The 19,756-nt window shown below is 44.9% G+C and overlaps 1 protein-coding gene across 1 annotated transcript in view; it reads right to left on the reverse strand.

Annotated features, from left to right (window-relative positions):
• LOC309396009 (alpha-tectorin-like) overlaps positions 1-19,756 on the reverse strand; it is a gene marked incomplete at its 5' end in the record, with an annotated part of 57,448 nt that overhangs the window by 22,674 nt on the left and 15,018 nt on the right. Inside the window, 5 exons of the mRNA XM_081960718.1 lie at positions 1,687-2,279; positions 4,025-4,598; positions 7,722-8,134; positions 15,475-15,640; positions 17,286-17,423. Coding sequence (XP_081816844.1) covers positions 1,687-2,279; positions 4,025-4,598; positions 7,722-8,134; positions 15,475-15,640; positions 17,286-17,423 — 1,884 coding nt within the window. The remainder of the gene's footprint in view (positions 1-1,686; positions 2,280-4,024; positions 4,599-7,721; positions 8,135-15,474; positions 15,641-17,285; positions 17,424-19,756) is intronic.

A 19,756-nucleotide genomic window follows, 5' to 3' on the forward strand; every position in this document is an offset into this window, starting at 1 on the left:
GTACTCCTGCAACTATCAGACATTTTAGGCTTAGCCCTTTGGGTGAGGAGTGGGAGAGCATCAAAGCTGGACATCTGTAAAAAAAATGTTCTGTCTCTGTCAAAGAATCTCACATTTGGGGAAAGCCAAGAAGCAAAGACATCTTTTCACTTGAAGGCACAAGCAATTATTTCAATGGTCAGCAAGGGCAGAGCCAAACGGAGGTTGTTTGATCATGTCTCTAAACTCTTCCCACATCTTCCAGGACGAACATGAAAATTGACAGGCAAAATGTCTAGTGGGATGAAAATGTCAGCACCAGATGCAGCTAATGAGACATCTGAACATATGTAAAGCTTTTGCCTCTGCAGATGTTTTTTTAAAAAAAGAACCACAAGGAATTTTCGCCGGGGTTAAAGAAGCACGGGGAGCAGACAAACGGAAGGGCAACAAAAACACTCCATTTGATCACGAATCATCCTCCCTGCAAAATTCTCTCCCAGAATTTGATTCCTCCATTAGCACTTCGTCTTCTGAGATCATTTGATAGTCATCTCCCTCCTATCTGTTGGTTTACACCTACAAGGCTCAAGACTTCCTCATCGGGGGGGGGGGGGGGGGAAGGATAACTCTGCATGTGCTTACAGTATCTGTTTAGTTTCAGTGATTTGCCTCTCCCTTCCAGGTTAAGAAAATAATTTGACTAGCAGTTGATCAGTTTTGGTTCTCCAACCCACGGATGGTTGCAGGTGTGTAACAGGGTCTGCTCCCTCATCATTGGGACTATTCTGGCTTGGTGTCTTCCATAGGTTTCTTTGTTCTGACCGAGGCTTCCCAAGAGCCTGAAGTAAACTCCTTGTCCAGACAAAACCCCTTCCCATTAATTTGCTCTTTCACAGCCTGCAAAGTCTTTCAAAGGAGGATTTACAGTCACAGACCTTATCTGGCTTGGAGAGCTGCCAGGCCGATCTCTGCAGAACTTGGCAGGGAGTCTCGGAGAGTCACGAACCAATTAAGCAAACTGTCTCCTGCAAACTCCACTCCCCTTTTGTTCCTTTTTTATTTCCTCTGGGAGGAAATAAAAAATTCATCATCCACCTGTGGCCTTACTCCCAAGTTGACCCCTGTTCTTTAGCTGTTCCCTTCATCTGGCAACTCTATGCATGCGCACACTGGGAACAGGCTCCAGCTGTTCGTCTGCCTCATTGATGTCTAGCTCCAAAGGCAGAGGATAACTGGCATATGGCTCTGGCCCCCTCTCTGCCTCCGACACAGAGCCCTCATCAGAGCCTTCCCCAGACTCCAGGACTGGCCCTTCTTCCTCCCCAACCCGCTCACTGTCCGAATCTGCTGCCAGCTCTGCTCACCGTGGGTGGGCCACAACATTCTTATTTTAAAATGGAAGATGCCTAGATGGCATTGGGGGGGGGGGACTAGGGACACACCTGGCTAGGTGTCCATAGAGATTCTCAAGTCATCCAGGCCATGGTTGTCCCAAAGCTCCTTTTCCCAAAGTGAACTGAACTTCTTTTCCCTTTGAAAATATTTCACTTCTCATCCTTGCAACTAACAACAACAACAACTCTGAATAAAACTGGCGCATGAATATTTGTCCAAAGACTCTGCTATTAGGTGGTTTCCTGCAATTAAGAGCAATGAGCTAAGCCCCCCTCCCTTTGAGTCTGTCACCCACCAGAACATCCCTACCTTGATTTCAGAGTTGTCTGTACCCCCAATCTTAACATCTTGATTGGAAACCTGGATCATCAGGGTACGAAGCCAGTCAGGACTTGAGTCTGGTTTCCTTTTGCTGATGTCCACTTCCAGGTAAGTGGGCCTGTCCGGGCATGTTTTTACCAAGGTGTAAGAATTGTCCGAGGGATAAACAAAGCCAACTCCATCAAAGGTGTGCAGGACCTGATCCTGAGAGACCAAACACAAAGTCTCCCGCTTGGGGTAACACCCTTGGTAGCCATTCTCGACTGTGCACACTTCTTCTTCTTGACAAGTGGCATTGAAACAGTGGACATCTCCTTCTTCTTCGCACCAGCATTGCACGGTGCAGTCCACGGAAGCCCAGAAGGATTCCCCCACAGCATGGTAGCGGCCATCCACGTCGCAACCACACTCTCGAACAGGGACACAGACGGCGGTGCTGAGCACGTAGCCTTCGGCGCACTCACAGCCTTCAGTGCAAGGAGAGTTGCAGTTCAAAGGGGCCGTCAAATCCGAGCAGGTGGCTGGGCAGCTACTAGTACAGATGGAGTAGTGACTGAACTCCGGACAGCTTACAGCGGTTGCTGAAAAAGGCAAACAGAACAGCTGATTTAGTCGATACAGCAGTTGCTGGTTTAGAACGATCGTATTATTGAGTCTCCAGCTTGGTGGTTAGCACGGAGTCAACTTTGGCTGACCTTGAAAGAAGCTACACAGGATTGCGTCTCAATCCTGTTGCATCAATTATCTATGTGTACTTCTGGATTTGAATTTATGCAACAAACTCTGACTGATTTCATCTGGGCTGTTACTTGGAACCCTGACAGCAGAAACAGCAAATGACTTCTATACAGTTGCCAAGAAAACTATGCACGAAGTCACCAAGAGTTGAGTTTGAATCAAGGGAGGCTCACTGAACATGTACTTTTTCCAAGGGACTACAGACCAGGAAGAAACGCAGACAAAAAGCAATAAAGGAAAAGAAACGTAGGCAGGACGTTATGACCAGTTTGTTCACCATTCACTGTGGTCCAATTTACACACGATGCAATTTTACAATAAAGCTTAAAAGGGTACAGAACCAATGGCCAGATGAATGGGAAAGAATAGCTACCGTATTTTTCGGAGTATGATGCATCTTTTTCCCTCAAAAAAGAGGGTGAAAATCTGGGTACATCTTATACACTGAATACAGCATTTTTGGCCTCCCGAAACCCCACTCCCTTTGCAAAAATGGCTGTGCAAAGCCTTTAGAAGGCTTCCAGAGTGCTCCTGGGGGCTGGGGCGGGCTCGTTTTTGCCCCGCAGCCCCCAGGAGCACTCTACAAGCCTCCTAAAGCCTACACGTGCCCTTTTTGGGGGGACAAAAAATGAGCCTTTTTTTGCGAAAAACGGGCCATTTTTGGGAGGTCTGCAGAATGCAAAAACTTTTTTTTTTTTTAAATTTGCCTCTTCAAAATCTTGGTGCATCTTATACTCTGAAAAATACGGTAAGTTAACGTCTCTCAGATCATGTCTGAATCATCTATTATGAAACCGTTTTATTGTTGTTCTTTCGAGGAATTCTGTGATTGAAATATGGACAAAAGCATCATTCAAGGACAATAAACCTGCTGTTTCTACTCTTTAGTCAAATCATAGTCAAGATCTTCTCCTCAAGAGCTGGTTGTTCTTATGAACATCTGATAATCCTATGGACAGTTTTCGGTTTGGACACAAGTAGCTTGATGTCCTTCCTATGTGTCCTTCCTTCCTAACTCAGGGGTCAGGCCTGCAGCCATGTTCCTTTTGGATCTTTGGCCTGCCACACTTCTATCTACTATGCTGTTTCTATAGTGGGGAAATGGGAGGGGGGGTTGTACAGAGTTAGATGATATGTAGCCATAACAAAATTCTTTCTAGAAAGCCAAGGTCATCTTTTCTCTCTGCACCTTTACATCTGACCGGAACTGGATGGGTGGAACTGCCAGCATGGCAGTGGAAGATTGGACCATGTGGTGGAATTGTGGGTGTGGGGACAAGTTCATGAACTTTAACTTGGGGGGGAAATGGAAGAAGCTTCAGATTTGGGTTTTCCCACAGATGTGCCAGCATGACTCTTAATAAATTGGAACTTTGAGCAATGCTTTGGCTTGGACTCTAATGAATTGTACGCCGCCCCGAGTCCCTTGGTGGAGAGGGAGCGGCCTATAAATTGGATTAATAAATAAATAAATAATAAATAAATAAATTTAATTTTGGATGCTATCTGGAACGTTGACTGGACTGGAATCCATCGAGGGGCAATTTTTTTCCACCTCTGCCTGAAAGGCAAATGCTTGGCGACTTACCGCATCCCGTCTGCCCTCTCCAGTCTCCAATCGGGATCCCTAAGGCCTGGCAAACCAAGGCATAGGCTTGAATGGCTTGGCAAAGCCCTCCGGTGCCGTTATCACGGATGCTGCACAAATCATACACGCAGCTGTGCACGAACGCCGTGGGGTCGACGATGGCCCCACACTCCCACAGAGGGCCTCCGGTTTTGTTGATGAAGCCACAGTACTCGGGGCCGAAGTAGAGAGACTCCATCGCCATGTCACAAAGACTGCAGTTGTCTAAGCAGCCCGGGGAGCACTTCCATTCGGGATGGTAAACCCGCCAGCTCTCTCCCAGATCCAGGACAGAAGTGGCCAGTTTCCCATCAGACCGCAGAACGTCGTCTTCAGGATTCTTGTTGTAGTTCCCACACAGGCCGCAGGTAGCATTAATGTAGGAGCCAGGGACAGAAATGGCAGCATAATGGTCGCCATCGTAGGTCACCAAAAGGCCAAAGTCAGTTTCCACAGCGGTCGACATGCCACTCTGATAGATTTTTATGGCTCCCAGTTCCAGGAAGACAGGCAGAGACATGACCAAGTCATCTATCTGTGACACAGATAGAAAGTTAATATTTATCATCATCATTCGAAATGGGAAGATTAAAAATGAGTTTATTTACTGTCGTTGTATATGAATTTTCTACTGCTATAATTACCGCTGTCAATACAAATCAAGTAGCTAATATTTATTGAGGTATTGCAAAAAGAATATATATATTCTTTATATTTATATAAAGGAAGTATTGAAACACTCAGTCTAGATCCTAAGGAATCAGACAAGACCTCGGTTCCCCAGAGACTAATTGAGTATGCTCTGGCCCCTCTAGTACTTAAACTTGGCAAATTTAAGATTTGTGGACTTCAACTCCCAGAATTCCCTAGTCAACCATGCTCGGTAGGGAATTCTGGGAGTTGAAGTCTGCAAGTCTTCAACTTGCCAAGTTTGGAGACCCCTGCTCTAGTAGAAGGAAATTGTAATGGTATATGGGTGTGAACTTGGGAAGCAGAGGGGAGAGATGTGGTCAAGGCAAGTCCAATAAGAGGAAGGGGAGCTAGCAGCTGAATAACAGGCAGAGGGGGAAAAAACTCAGAAAGGATCCTCCCCAACTTATCAGGCTCTAAAAAAAGACAGTGGGAGATTTGTACATTCAGACTTGCATGATTCTGTTATGTAGACTCAAAATAAATAGAGTTCTTCTGGGTGTGCTTTTCAACTGGTCTGCCTGGGTAGGCTGACATTAACAGAGTTGGAAGGTCATCTAGTCCAACTCCCCACCCAAACAGGAAACCCTACACCATTTCTGACAAATGCCAGTCCAGTCTCTTCTTGAAATCTTCCAGGGATGAATCTTCCACAACTTTTGAAGGCAACTTCTGTTCCATGGGTTGATGGTTCTCACAGTCAGAAAATTTCTCCTTATATCTAGGTTGAATCTCTCTTTGGTCAGTTTCCATCCATTATTCCTTGTCTGGCCTTCAGGTGCTTTGGAAAATAGCTTGATCCCCTCCTCTCTGTGGCAGCCCCTCAAATATTGGAAGACTGCTATCATGTCTCCCCTTGTCCTTCTCTTCACTAGACTAGCCATGCCCAGTTCCTGCGACCGTTCATTGTATGCTTTAGCCTCTAATCTCCTAATCATCTTGGTTGCTCTTTTGTACTTTTTCTAGTGTCCATCTTGCAAATCTGAAAATAAATTTCTTCCATTTCCTTCATAGCCAAAAAACTAGGGAAGGTCCCTTCTGAGATGTTTGCATTGCCCACATTCCTGTTGTTGGCTAAGCAGTCTCTTACCTGTCTGTCACCCTATCTGTGACTCATCCCCATGTCTCTCAAGGTCATTCCCACACACCATTACAAAATTATGGAGCACATGCACTCAGCCATAGTTTCTCCCAAGAGCAGCTGTATTTTCCCATCATAAACAAATGACCTCTTATCGGACTGAAGACCAGTGCCACATCGTGTCACACCCAATTATTGAAAAGTTCTTTCTTGCAAATATTTTGGAGGAATCAGTTGCTCTACAGCTACTCCTCGCTTGAGATTGCTGGCTAGCCATCACAGCTTGCACAATATGTCTAAGCAGGTGCTTATTTCTGGGGATTAACCTGGACTTCTGACAGACCGAAGATGGCAAGCACACTTTTCTATTATCCAAAATAATAACCTTGAAAGGATGCGGTGTGAAAGTAATGTGCATTCAAAACCATGCTGGATTTTACTTCCAGAATAAATTTTACTAATGTCCCTGGTTTGCCTGCCTGGAAGATTATGGAAGATAAAAGCCAAACTATATGATGGGCAGCATTAGTCGGAAAATAAGGCTGATTCTGTGATGTGACATTTCCCATATTAGCCACTGAGTACAGCCATTAGATGAAAATAACAATAATAATCAAAACAACCCTGAAATTAAAAGAGCCTTCTACTTTCTACCTAAAGGTAAAGGTTCCCCTCATACATATGTGCTAGTCGTTCCTGACCCTAGGGGGTGGTGCTCATCTCCATTTCAAAGCCGAAGAGCCAGTGCTGTCCAAAGATCTCTCCATGGTCATGTGGCCAGCATGACTAAACACCGAAGGCGCACGGAGCGCTGTTACCTACCCTCCAAAGGTGGTTCCTATTTTTCTACTTGCATTTTTACGTACTTTTGAACTGCTAGGTTGGCAGAAGCTGGGACAAGTAACAGGAGCTCACTCCATTACACAGCGCTAGGGATTCGAACTGCCGACCTTTCTGATCGACAAGCTCAGGGTCTTAACCACTGAGTACAGCCACTGAGCCTTTCTACCTAGCTGTCTCCTACTTTTTTATTATTGAGGACTGTTTTCCCCCTTCAAATTTTTCTTTCCAGCTACATCCAGACAATGGAATGATGTCATGGCATCAACTAGGCCAGGGGTGTCAAACTCAATTTCATTGAGGGCCGTATCAGAGTTGTTTGACCTCGGGGGAGCGAGGGTGGGATGGGCATGGCCAGCTCGATGTCACTCATGTCAGGGGCACCTGTGGTGGCCCAAGAGCTCTGCCAGTGAAAAACGAAGCTTGGGAGAGCCGTGTGCAGCCCTCCTGAGCTCCGTTTTTGCTGGCAGAAGCACCATGGGCCTCTCCTTTGCTATTTCCAGAGTGGCCCCGCAGGCCAGATCCAGCCCATGGGCCTTGAGTTTGAAACCCCTGATCTAGGCTATGACATTTAGGGTATTTAGACTCTTCCCTGAAGGCAAGCAAAGCCATTCTGGAAGGCACAGCTCTTCCTTTTTATGCGTGAATATTTTTTATCTTCTATGAAAATTCCCCAAACACAGAGAGGATTCGGTTTTCTCTACAGCTGATAGTGGCTCCCACAAGCTCATCCTGAGGATGAATTGAGTATAAGTCCTCTCAAAACTTGAGGACGAATCCAGAGGTGGTATTCAGCTAGTTCTGGAGAACCAGTAGCAGAAATTTTGAGCAGTTCAGAGAACCGGCAAATAGGCTGGCCACACCCCTACTGCCTCCCAGCTGATCTTCTTTTGCTGCCCTGTACAGGAGAACGCAGCTAGAAAGCAGGTTATTGGGGTGGGGAGGGAATGGGGATTTTGCAGTATTCTTTCCCTGCCACGCCCACAAAGCCACTCCCACAGAACCAGTAGTATAAAAATTTGAATCCCACCACTGGGCAAATCTCACCATAATCTTCCCAAAGCTGCCCTTGGGAATGACAATTTTGTGCGAATAGATCTCAATGGAGATGTCCTTCAGCCAGGAGACAGACGAACCGCCGCGGTTCTCATTCTTGGCTTCCACGCTAAAGAAGGGCAAGCTGGATCCCGGCCAACACTGCCTGGCAAGCAAGTAGGAGCAGGAGCCTTGGAAGTGGAAAAGGAAGCCATCGAAGGTATGGTAGTGCGGATCTCCAAAGATCACACAGGTGCTGCTCTCCATCGACATACACTGGAAAAATTTGTCCTTCGCCTCGCAGATTTCGTAAGGGCCACAGGACACCTCCTGGCAGAAGAGTTCGTTGTTGAAATCCAGGCAACGGCACTTGGTGGAGCAGTTGGCACTTTCCCAGAAAATCTCCCCTTGGCGGAGAAATTGGCCTAAAAGAAAACCACATAATCAAAGTCATCTTCACGTCTACGGAGATTCTCAGTCACCCAGGCCATGGTTGTCCCAAAGATGCTTTTTCAAAAGGCAACTGAACTGTCTTTGTTTTTCCTTAAACACATTTAACTCAGTGGTGGAATTCAAATTTTTTTACAACTGGTTGTGGGTGTGGCACAACTTGGTGGGCGTGGCAGGGGAAGGATACTGCAAAATCTCCATTCCCTCCCCACTCCAGGGGAAGGTTACTGCAAAATCCCTATTCCCTCCTGATCAGCTGGGACTCAGGAGGCAGAGAATAGATGGGGGCGGGGCCAGCCAGAGGTAGTATTTACCGGTTCTCTGAACTACTCAAAATTTCAGCTACGGGTTCTCCAGAACTGGTCAGAACCTGCCGAAAACCACCTCTGGTTTCACTTCTCAACCCAGAAGCGAACCGAAACATCTCCAAGGAAAAGCAAAAGTCTTGTTGCCTTTTGAAAAAGCACTTTTGGGACAAGGTCATTTTCACTGTTGGAAAGCAAGAATCGTCTTCATTTAACGACTCCATAATCCCTTGCGGGATGGAGTCTTGGCAACTGAATGGAGCAAGCAGAGTGTTTTAACGGCCAGATGCCCTTCCTCTCTCCAATGCGGAGTTTGTTCAAAGGAAGAACCCAAGATATCAATGAGAAGATAAATCAAGAAAGATTGGAATTTTAGATTCCTTCTAGAAACAGGTTTGACTCACGTTCCTATTCAGAAGTCCACTGAACCCAGGTCAATCTGATTTGCTCTCTACCAGGGGTGAAGTGCTCTGAAGTCTGCTACTGGTTCGCTTCATGCGAGCATCCGTACCACAGGCATTGATCGTCAGAACTACCGGTTCGCCCAAAGCGATAGTAAAAAAATGCTATTGGTTCGGACAAACTGGTAGTTCCGATGATCAGGTGTGCGACAATCAGCTGTGCCGCACGATTTAGAAATCATGCAGCACAGCTGATCATCGGAACCAAACTGTTAGTAAAAAATGCTACCGGTTTGGGCGAACCAGTAGTTCCAACAATCAGCTGTGCTGTGTGATAAATCATACAGCTGATCATCGTAGCTACTGGTTCACATGAACCGGTAGCATTTTTTACTACTGCTTCGGGTGACTCGGTCCAAACCGGTAGCATTTCACCCCTGCTGTCTACCCGTTTTTTGCAAAAAGTGAAAGCAGAGATGACCAGAACTAGGGGTTACTCTTAGGCTCCCTATGGTAGTCTGATGTTTTGGACCACAGTTCCCGTTATCATTGCCATATTTACCTTCAGTGAGACCTCTGAAGGAGAAGGTGGCTTATTCCATTAACCCCTGTGCTATTAACTCTGCAAGAGAGCCCTGATTTAAGTACTTTTTTATTATAATCTGCTGCCATGAATGAATCATTGCTGCAATGGGCTGGTACCACTTTAAAACCTTGGAAAGGGTCCCAAAGAGCATTAGAAGCACTCCTTCTGTGTGGGATGTGTAGACGAGAAACTAGTAGCTATAATCGCTGACACTGAAATGCGATCACAAAACTGTAATGCGACATATTAAGACACATTGCCATCGGCATACTATACGTTCATCTTACCTCCCCTGCATTTGAATCATCATCTTTCCCCTATACGTGTGATTTTGTCAGCTCACCAGGTCCACTAAACGAATCAGACCTGGTGAATGCTTGCAGAGGTGACCATCAAGGCTATAGGCCTGGAGGTGTCCAACCTTGACAGTTTTAAAGACCTGTGGACTTCAACTCCCAGAAATCCCCGGTCAGCATGGCTGGATGAGGAATTCTTGGAGTTGGACATCCACATGTTTTAAAGTTGCCAAGGTTGGACACCCCAGCTAAACTTTGTATTCAAGATGGTGACAGGATCCAAGCTGACCTTGGATATTCTTGTCCACTTAAGCAGGGACCAACATCATTCACCATCATGACCCTACATCATTTCAGACAAAGGTTTTCCAGTTTCTCCCCTCAGTAGAGCTTCAGGGTGTGAAAGCTCCTTTCCTCCACAGGCAGCCAAACACCAATCCAGCCCCAGGAATCGAGCCAGCATCCTCTCTAAATGTAAAATTGGAAATATAAATCTCCTATTTAAATCGCAGGGCACTGGCCACAGTTAAACTACAACTATGGGTTCGGCTGGCTTCTAAAAACAGCTAGGTGGAGGCAAGGTGAATTATACCCCAAGCGTGCCACGGTTGCTATAACTTAATTCTATTAATAACGGGTGAGTTACGTCTGCGGCTCAAGGGGTCTTAATTGCCTGCTTAGACTCGTTTTTCCTTCCATATGAATTAGCACTAATTAAGCATCAAATAATGCAACTTTGGAGACTTCATATTTCACAATAGCCACAGCGGGTTTTGACTATCTCTTAATGAGGTGGGTGCCTGCCACTCTGTCTTGCACATAGCTAATTATTCTGCAGACACACACACACGCACACACAAATAACGTATTGCTTGTGCTGGTAATCATCATTACAAGACAAAGCAAGAATAGAAGGTCTGTCAGGAGGTGCTTGATAGAGGTTGCCGTAACTTGCTGAGTAAGGCGCTTTGGTTCCCGTTTATTTTTAACAATGGCCTTTCAAAAGTCTGAATTAGATGCCTAAAAACTCGGAGCTCTGCTCATTCAAAATGCAAATTTGATATGCAGCTCATTCCATTCAGGGATCTAAGCCCCAGAGCCCACTGTAACAGCATTGCCAAAAAGGCATTAAGAGTTGTTAACCTAATTTTGCGAAGCTTCTTCTCCAGTAACATTGTATTCCAAACTAGGGCGTACAAAACCTTTGCCAGACCAATCCTCGAATACAGCTCGTCTGCCTGGAATCCACCCTGTATATCGGACATTAATACGATTGAGCCGGTCCAGAGGTATTTCGCGAGAAGAGTCCTCCACTCATATGTTTATATGTTATATTCATATTTATATTTGTTTTCTCATACATGCTTGACAAACCAAATAAAATAAATAAATAAAAATAAATCTGCTTCATTTTGTCCTTGACTTCAATCTGACCGATCCCGAGACTGGTCATCTTCTCCATCTACTCGCTTGCCTTCATCCCCTCTTCCATCCACCTCACGTAAAGCCCCACCAACCTGCAGGTAAAAGTTCTTCCCACCGCTTTGGGCTTGCGGTCAACTTCGGCTCCAATGGACCAGTGGTGAAATTCAATCTTTTTTACTACCGGTTCTGTGGGCGTGGGGAAGGATACTGCAAAATCCCCATTCCCTCCCCACTCTGAAGCCAGCCAGAGGTGGTATTTGCCGGTTCTCCGAATTACTCAAAATGTCCACTACCAGTTCTCCAGAGCCTGTCAGAACTGGCTGAATTTCACCCCTGCAATAGACTGTATGGTGGCTCCATCCCAAATGTCTCCATAATTTCGATTTGTTTAATATTTGCAAGCATCCGGTGGTGCAAAGGATACTCCCTTGGTAGTAGCCAAAATCCTTTGGCTTTGGAATCTTCTTATTAATGGGACTCTTTTGATGAAACTAAAAACGCCAAAACAATTTCCATACTCATGCATGGAGTTCAAACAGACTTTGAATCAGAACTTGAACAGAGGGACTAGAATGCTATTTTTTCCCCTTGTCTTTAATGACCTTGTAGTCCCTTGAATCGGGGTGGAGTCGGGGCAACTAAATGAAGCGGAGCGTTTACTGACCAGATGCCTTTCCTGTCGCCAATGAGGAGTTTGCAGCAGATATATTCTTGTTGTGCCCAGAGAGAAAAATAACTGCCACTACGAAGGATCAAACTCACAACCTCCAGGCCATTGCACCATTCAGGGACTAGAATGCTATTAAAAATTCATAAATTAGAACTTGGGAAGAATTGGAATCCTTCCACCGACACTCCGGAGGCAGACAAGTCTACTTTTATTTTCCGAGCAGTTATATTTGTAAAAAGAAGATGAGCAGACTCTCCGGGTGGCTATTTTAAAGGCCTAACACAAGACATTTTAACTAGCAAGCAGCAATGAAAAAGAATCACTTTGTTTTCTTTTGAAAGGACTCTGCATGCTGCGGATTCTAAGGGCAGCTCAGGAGGACGTTTTCAGACTGACTTTATGACATCTCTGCATTTCAACATCGCCGGTGTCCAAGAGAAATCTCTATTACAAAGCAACAGAGCTCAGATTCCTACAGGAAATGGAGACTTTGCAACCGGACTCAGTAAAAATAAGGAATGGTTTTGCTCCTTCACAAAGTAAAGTTTCCTCCATTGTATTTGTTTTTAGACATGGATGATGATAATGATTATATACTTTATTTATTAAGCATGAAACTCAGTCAACTGAACATTCAAAAATGCATCACAAATACGATTGACTAGTGCTAGTCCTTGATACAGGTTGCTGCCAGCATCCTAGGGATCAACCAAGTACCTTCTTTAAAAATATATATGATGTTCCCAGTAGAGCAGGTTTTTTGCAGTTCCGCTGGTGTTATTGCAGGAAACTGCAACTTGTTGATATACATGAACATGGTACCAAGTGCCCCGATGACAATGGGTATCCCTGTTACATGTTTCGTCCATAATCGCGTAGTTTCAATGACCAGGTCGCAATATTTCATGATTTTTTTTCCAGTTCTTTTTCTTTGACTCTGGCATCTCCTGGTACCGCGAAGTTAATAAATTGTACGTTTCGGTTTTCGACAACTGTGATATCTGGCGTGTTGTGCTCTAAATGACGATCTGTCTGTATTCGAAAGTCCCACAAGATCTTCACCTTCTCATTTTCGATAACATTTTGCACTTTATGTTCCCATGACATTTTGGAGACAGATATGTTGTGGTGGTGGTGTTGTTATTTGTAATTATGACAACCCATGTCCATGTTGGGACTTGATGTGGTTTCTGGATGCCCCACGCCAGATTGGTGGAATCTCACACCTCTCAAAATTCTGCAGCCAGGTTGGCCATTGTAAAGAATGTTGGGAACTAAAATTCACACACCTGGAAATGGGCCAGGTTGGGAAAAATTAAGTCAGATTTGTGGGAGAGCAAAATGGATAGTGGTTATGAGATCTACTTCCATGAATTCATTTATGGAAGTGATGGCAATGATGATGATGATACTATTAATAATAATTTTGGATTTAATAATAACAACAAGGAATTGGTTAAATCTGTACTTCACCATTCCATTTGGATTTTGGATTTATTTGGATCTACAAGAAATACATCACATTGGGGTTACAATTTCTTGGGTAGCTGGTGGCGTGCGATGCTTACACATCTTTTCTCTTGCAGCCAATGGAACTGAGATGCTGATATCATGAGCCTTGGTGGCACAAGTGGTTAGAGTGCAGTACTGCAGGCTACTTCTGCCTGCAATTTGGCAGTTCGAATCTCACCAGGCTCAAGGCTTGACTCATCCTTCCATCCTTCCGAGATGGTAAAATGAAGACCCAGATTATTGGGGGCAGATATGCTGACTCTGTAAACTGCTTCAAGAGGACTGTAAAGCACTGTAAAGCAGTATATAAGTCTAAGTACTATTGCTATTGTGGGAAAACTCTGCCAACAGCCACAGTTCGATTTTGACCAGTTGAGGATTGACTCAGCCTTCCGTCCTTCCAAGATTGATAAAATGAGAACCCAGATTGTTGGGGGCAAGATGCTGACTCTGAAAACTGCTTAGAGAAGGCTATAAAGCAGTATATAAATCGAAGTGCTATTGCTATCACATGTATTAAAACATTGCCAGACTAATACGGTTTACCCATGCTTGTTAGTTATTATTAGCACAGATAAGAAGGGAAAGAACAATGCATTAAATAAGACCATTTTTAAAATAAATGTGAAAAGCTCTTAATGGCCTCAGCTAGATTTGTTCTTCATTATCTGGCATAGCAAGATAAACGGCTGAATGGCACTTTATACTAATGACAATCAACGCTGATGGATAATATTAAGAAATGGCGACAATGAGCTATAAATGACGACAATATCGCACAAATTGCATTTTGGGGAGAATTCCCACGAAGAGCTTCCATTTTCAGATTTCCCCCAGGAATTCTTTGCAGAAGAAAAAAGTCATATCGCTCTTGAAATTCTGTCTGCGTTTGTCCTAAGTAGGAATCGCTAAACAGAAGGAAGGGGTTGTATGCTCAATTTATATTCTGCCTTTCCACACCGAAGACAATCAAAACACACAACCACAAAGCAGAAAACGTAAAACAATCCAAATGGGAGAAAACACTTAAAAATCATTATTAACCCATTTCAATTTGAGAAGAGGCCGTTTCTGTGTTACTTTCCCAACTTGAGAATAATCCACGGAAAGCCCCTCTCCAGTGTACCCTAAAATTAATTTTATTTGCCAGTAGCAGCTGTATTAAGCCCACTAGAGATATTTAGGTTGCTGGCGTGATCGAATAAATGAGGATTTATTTATTTATTTAGTTTGTCAAAATGTACGAGATAAGAGGTAAAAGTATAAGCATGGACATGAACACAGGAAATGGGTATGACTAAACGGGGACAGTAGGGCAAAGATGGTAGGCACACTGGTGCGCTTATGCACGCCCCCTTCACGGACTTCTTAGGAATGGGGTAAGGTCCACGGTAGACAGTTTAAGGTTGAAGCTATGGGGTTTGAGAATGTAACAACTGAGCCAGGTAGAGCATTCCAAGCGTTGACCACTCTGTTGCTGAAGTCGTATTTTCTGCAATCGAGTTTAGAGCAGTTTGCCTTAAGTTTGTATCTATTGTTTGCCCGTGTATTATTGCGGTTAAAGCTGAAGTAGCCGTTGACAGGTAGGACAATTTTGTGTACTACACTTGGGCTCTAGGTTTCCCAAACTCAAGCTTTCGAGCCTGGTGGCATAAGGGATTCTATTGTGAGCAGAGGAGTGGAGGACTCTTCTCATGAAATATCTCCGGACATGCTCAATCGTATTAATGTTTGATATACAGTGTGGATTCCAGGCAGATGAGCTGTATTCGAGAACTGGTTTGGCAAAGGTTTTGTACACCCTGGTTAGCAAGACAATGTTACCAGAGAAGAAGCTTCGCAAAATTATGTTAACAACTCTTAATGTCTTTTTGGCAGTGCTGTTACAGGATGAGAAAAGAATGTTGCAGATTAAGCATTCAGGTTAAGATGGAAGCGGTAGGAGTCACTGGACATACAAACAGTGCCCGGTTCCATCTTTAGCAACATCTCTTGGCAGAATGTTCTGAAATCCCCCCCCAAAAAAAAACCAAGAACAAAACCCTCCAAAAACCCACCTGTGTCGTATTGTGGTTTGCGCAACCTGCTTCAACACGACACAGCTTCTTATACTTGCTTACCTCTAAAACTGCATCCATTGGCTGGGTCAATCTCCCTCCCATCAATTTTGAATACCCAACGGCCTGGCACGTTGACATTGGTGGTCTCTTCGATGTTGACAATGTCTGGGGTTCTGGAAGCAGGAATGCTAAAATAGTTGGTGGTGTTTCCACCATTGAAACCAGCCTAGAAGACCGACAAAGAAAAGAATCTCCTTTAAATTGTCTGGAACTTCACCTGATGACCTTCACCTTTGATGCTTTTCTCCCAACTGTCCTCGGTACCTTGAAAACAAAAGTCCTGTCACACTTTAACCTCTCACCATTGCAGTACGGGAGAACCTCAAGTGGCCTGGGGTCCATATTGTCAATGTCATGGACACTTCAGGCTCTGAGGATTATGAGAGGAAGAGCTCTCTTCTCTCCCAGATCCAGAAATTGCACGAAAAAGATGTGACTGTTGTGGCCCACCAGTGGCTAGTGGAGCTGGCAGCAGATTCAGACAGTGAGGGGGTTGGGGAGGAACCTGGGCCAGTCCTGGAGTCTGGGGAAGGCTCTGATGAGGGCTCTGTGTCGGAGGCAGAGAGGGGGCCGGAGCCGTATACCAGTTATCAGCTGCCTTCAGAGTCTGACAGCAGTGAGGCAGAGGAACAGCTGGAGCCTGTTCCCAGTGTGCACAGGCTCCCCAAGCCAGATAAGGTATATGACTGTAAATCCTCCCTTGGAAGGATGTGAATGAGTGGAATTCACAGCAAATTAATAAAAGGGTTTTTTATCGGGACAAGGAGTTTGTTTCATGCTCTCAGTCAGAAAGTTGGGCCAGAGGTGGTGGCAGTTTGCTAGATATCCTTAAAAGCTCTGGAGAAGGTCATCTATTGCTCTGCAAAGGCGGCCTGGGATAAAGTCAACCAGTCCTTTGCTAGCAGCCCAAGGAAGGACTTTCTACCTTTCAAGGTTCTTCTGGTTGGGAGTGATCAATGGATGGAATGGGAGACCCTCTTCTGCCAGGTTCAAACTGTGATGTGCGGTGGGCTCTCTCATAAAATAGGTAAAGGCATCCCTGTGGATTTTACTCTGCTAGTTGTTGGCAATTGTAGAAGGTGGTGGCATTCCTCTCCGTTTCAAGGCCATTGAGCCAGTGCTGTCCAAAGGGATTTCAGCGGTCATGGGGCCAGTATGACATCATGGAGCCCTGTTATCTTCCCACCAAAGTGGTACCTATTTATCTGCTTGCATTTGCATGCTCTTGAACTGCTAGGTTGGCAGGCGCTATAAAAAGGTAAAGGTTCCCCTTGCACATACATGCTAGTCGTTCCAGACCTTAGGGGGCGGTGCTCATCTCCATTTCAAAGCCGAAGAGCCAGCGCTGTCTGAAGACATCTCTGCGGTCATGTGACCGGCATGAGTAAACGCTGAAGGCGCATGGAACACTGTTACCTTCCCACCAAAGGTGGTCCCTATTTTTCTATTTGCATTTCTTACATGTTTGTGAACTGCTCGGTTGGCAGAAGCTGGGACAAGTAATGGGAGCTCCCTCCATTATGCAGTGCTAGGGATTCGAACCGCCGAACTGCCGACCTTTCTGATGGACAAGCTCAGCATCTTAGCCACTGAGTCACCGCATCCCTTTTTGGCAAGAATTATGATGGCAATGATAATTGACCATTCTCTGATCATCCAAAAGAACGGCAAAATCTCTTGGGTTCCAGATTGGCTATTTAGTTTTTTTTTTAATTTTCTTGGTAAAATATAAGTAATCTTTTTTCCAAGGATGCTGCATACAGGGCTTTTGTGTGAAAAGGAAGCCCACGACGGCCCTTTAATTGTCCTACCTGGGCCATGACTCCACCAAGGCCAGTTAGAGGGTCCCCTCCACTCGCCGTTCCAGTGGTCCAGTTAATTTCTTCATAGTTGAACATGGCGAAAGAGGATGTTCCATCCGAGATGAGGAGGGCTTGGAAAGTGTTCACCTGTTTAAAATATAACTGTTTACTCAGAGGTCAATTCTTCTTTTCAAAGGAAACTAGGTGATAACCCGGCATTGCCCAGGTTTTATGTATTTATCCCAATCCTGTATTACAGGGAGCCCCCTTGTGGAGTACTGTGAAGCCATTACCATGGCAACTCCACTGTGCTGTACTGTAGAAGCCATTTTAAGGCACAACAGGCTATATCTTAACAGCACTTGAATCCAAAATGGACACTATCGCTGACCGCAGTACTGTGACTTGACACTATAGATATAATTCAGTTCTTCTCATTTCAGCGGCCCAGGCGTTCCAGAGTCATGCTGGAACACATACCATGGGGACACACACACACACACACCTGAGGATTATTAGGGTTGTCTTACCCCCACAGTATTTGTTTCCAGAGAGTAAGTCATCTGTGTACCAACTTTGGTAGAAATTGCTCGAGGTGTTCCAGAGTTATGCTGTAACACACACACACACACACACACACACACACACGCATACACACACACAACTTTTCAAAACATTTATATATTTTTGAAGTGGATTTAGTTCATCTTTGAAGCCAATTTTATGAATCTGAAAGATGTTAACTTTCTGGGGGGGGGGGAATCATTAATTCCTTTAAAAACTAAACCTAAGCAGATTCTAAAATGAGAAAGGCAAAATAGATTAGGGAAATAATGTTGAATTTTTGGAAACAACAGAGAGAGTCAGTTAATCTCACCAATGCATCGTAACTGTGGCTCGCAGTTTGCTACTTACTCACATATCTTATACTGAAATACAGTTTTATTCCAGAAGAAAGAAAAACAGAATAATAAAAACATCGAGCAGCAGATCAGCAGACCATGTAACACACATATAATAGATGAGAGGTCTGGTCAAAGAGTTGTTATTATCTAGTATGAGCTTATTAAAGGCGCTCCTATCATTCAGTGGTGGCAGCCTTTGAGCCTGATGTCATCCACTGGTCTCAGCATCTGGAAGGTCACTTCAATGAAAGCTTCACCCTTTAACGACTTTGTCCCTCGCATGTCCCATAGATGGCAGTGTTAGAGTAAGAACGGGAAAAACACGAATAGAAGTTTGCTCCAACTTCCACATTTATCTACCCAAGCGTTTAGCTTATTTGGTTATTTCCTCCTCTGAAGATGGTGCAATGAAGCCAACCTAATTTGTAGGGGAGTCCAGGGGTCCCCAATCCTTCCAGCTCACCTGTCTGGAACCCGCACTGCATATCGGACATTAATACAATCGAGCGAGTCCGGAGATATTTCACAAGAAGAGGAAGGAAGATCCTGCATTTTCCCTAGGAGATTTCAGCCGATGAGAATTTATTCACTGCTTACGTTTTAATCAAGGTCTCTTAAACCTCATTGGATCTTTTTAAAAAAAATCCCATCAATTTGTTAAGGTTTAGCTTTAGTTAAGGTTTGCTTCGTGAGACTCCGCATCCCCCATCAGCCAGTATGTAAAGGACTACAGGAAGGCAATATTCAAATCCTCCAAGATTTGGTAGCTTCTTCAGAAACTAACAAAATAACTGAGTGAAGGACCTTGGAGGCCTTGGGAGTTCAAGGGAGACTAAAATCTACCGAGAGACTCGGGATAAATCCCACCGTTGAAGACTTTGCCGTAAAAATGTATTGCAGAAATTAAGATCTACAGTCTGGGCTGAATCCAGTTGGACCCAGAACTCCGGTTGCATCCAGAAAGAGTTTGCAGCTGCCCTGGCAGGGAAAACATCCCTAGATTGGCCTATCTGCAGAGGGAGGCTATCGCTTACCCAGCTCTTTTTGGCTGGGTTTCAAATTTGGGATATTACAATCCCCCCACTGCTCCTCCCGAGCTGTGCCTTTATTAAACAGACAGCTGTCTTCCATCACCCCTGGAAAATAAACTCATTCTCACCCAGGAAATGGATGAGAGAGCAACACAATGATAATCCTATATAAAAACGCAGCGCAACAAAGTGTAGCATTCTTTCTTTGAAGCTCACCCTTGGCAGGTTTCCATGTTGCTCTGCTTTCGTTTGGGAGGCAAGCAGGGCCGGATAAAAATGGAACTGGCTCATGCCAGCCCCCCAACTGAACGTGCCCGATGCTATCCTTGCTTCCATTTTCACTGGCAGACAGCGGCGGGAGGCTGTCAGGGCTGAAAACGGAGCTCGGGAGCCTGTTTACTCTGTCAGAGAGCTCGGGTCACCACAGACGCCCCTGACACGAGTGATGTCAAGCAGGCCACGCCCATCCTGGCCACGCCTACCGTTTCCCCCAAGGTCAATCACAATCCTGATGCGGCCCTCCATGAAATCGAGTTTGACACCC

Source organism: Natrix helvetica (assembly GCF_964273705.1).
Source record: "Natrix helvetica genome assembly, chromosome: 8".
Classification (NCBI taxonomy): Eukaryota; Metazoa; Chordata; class Lepidosauria; order Squamata; family Natricidae; genus Natrix; species Natrix helvetica.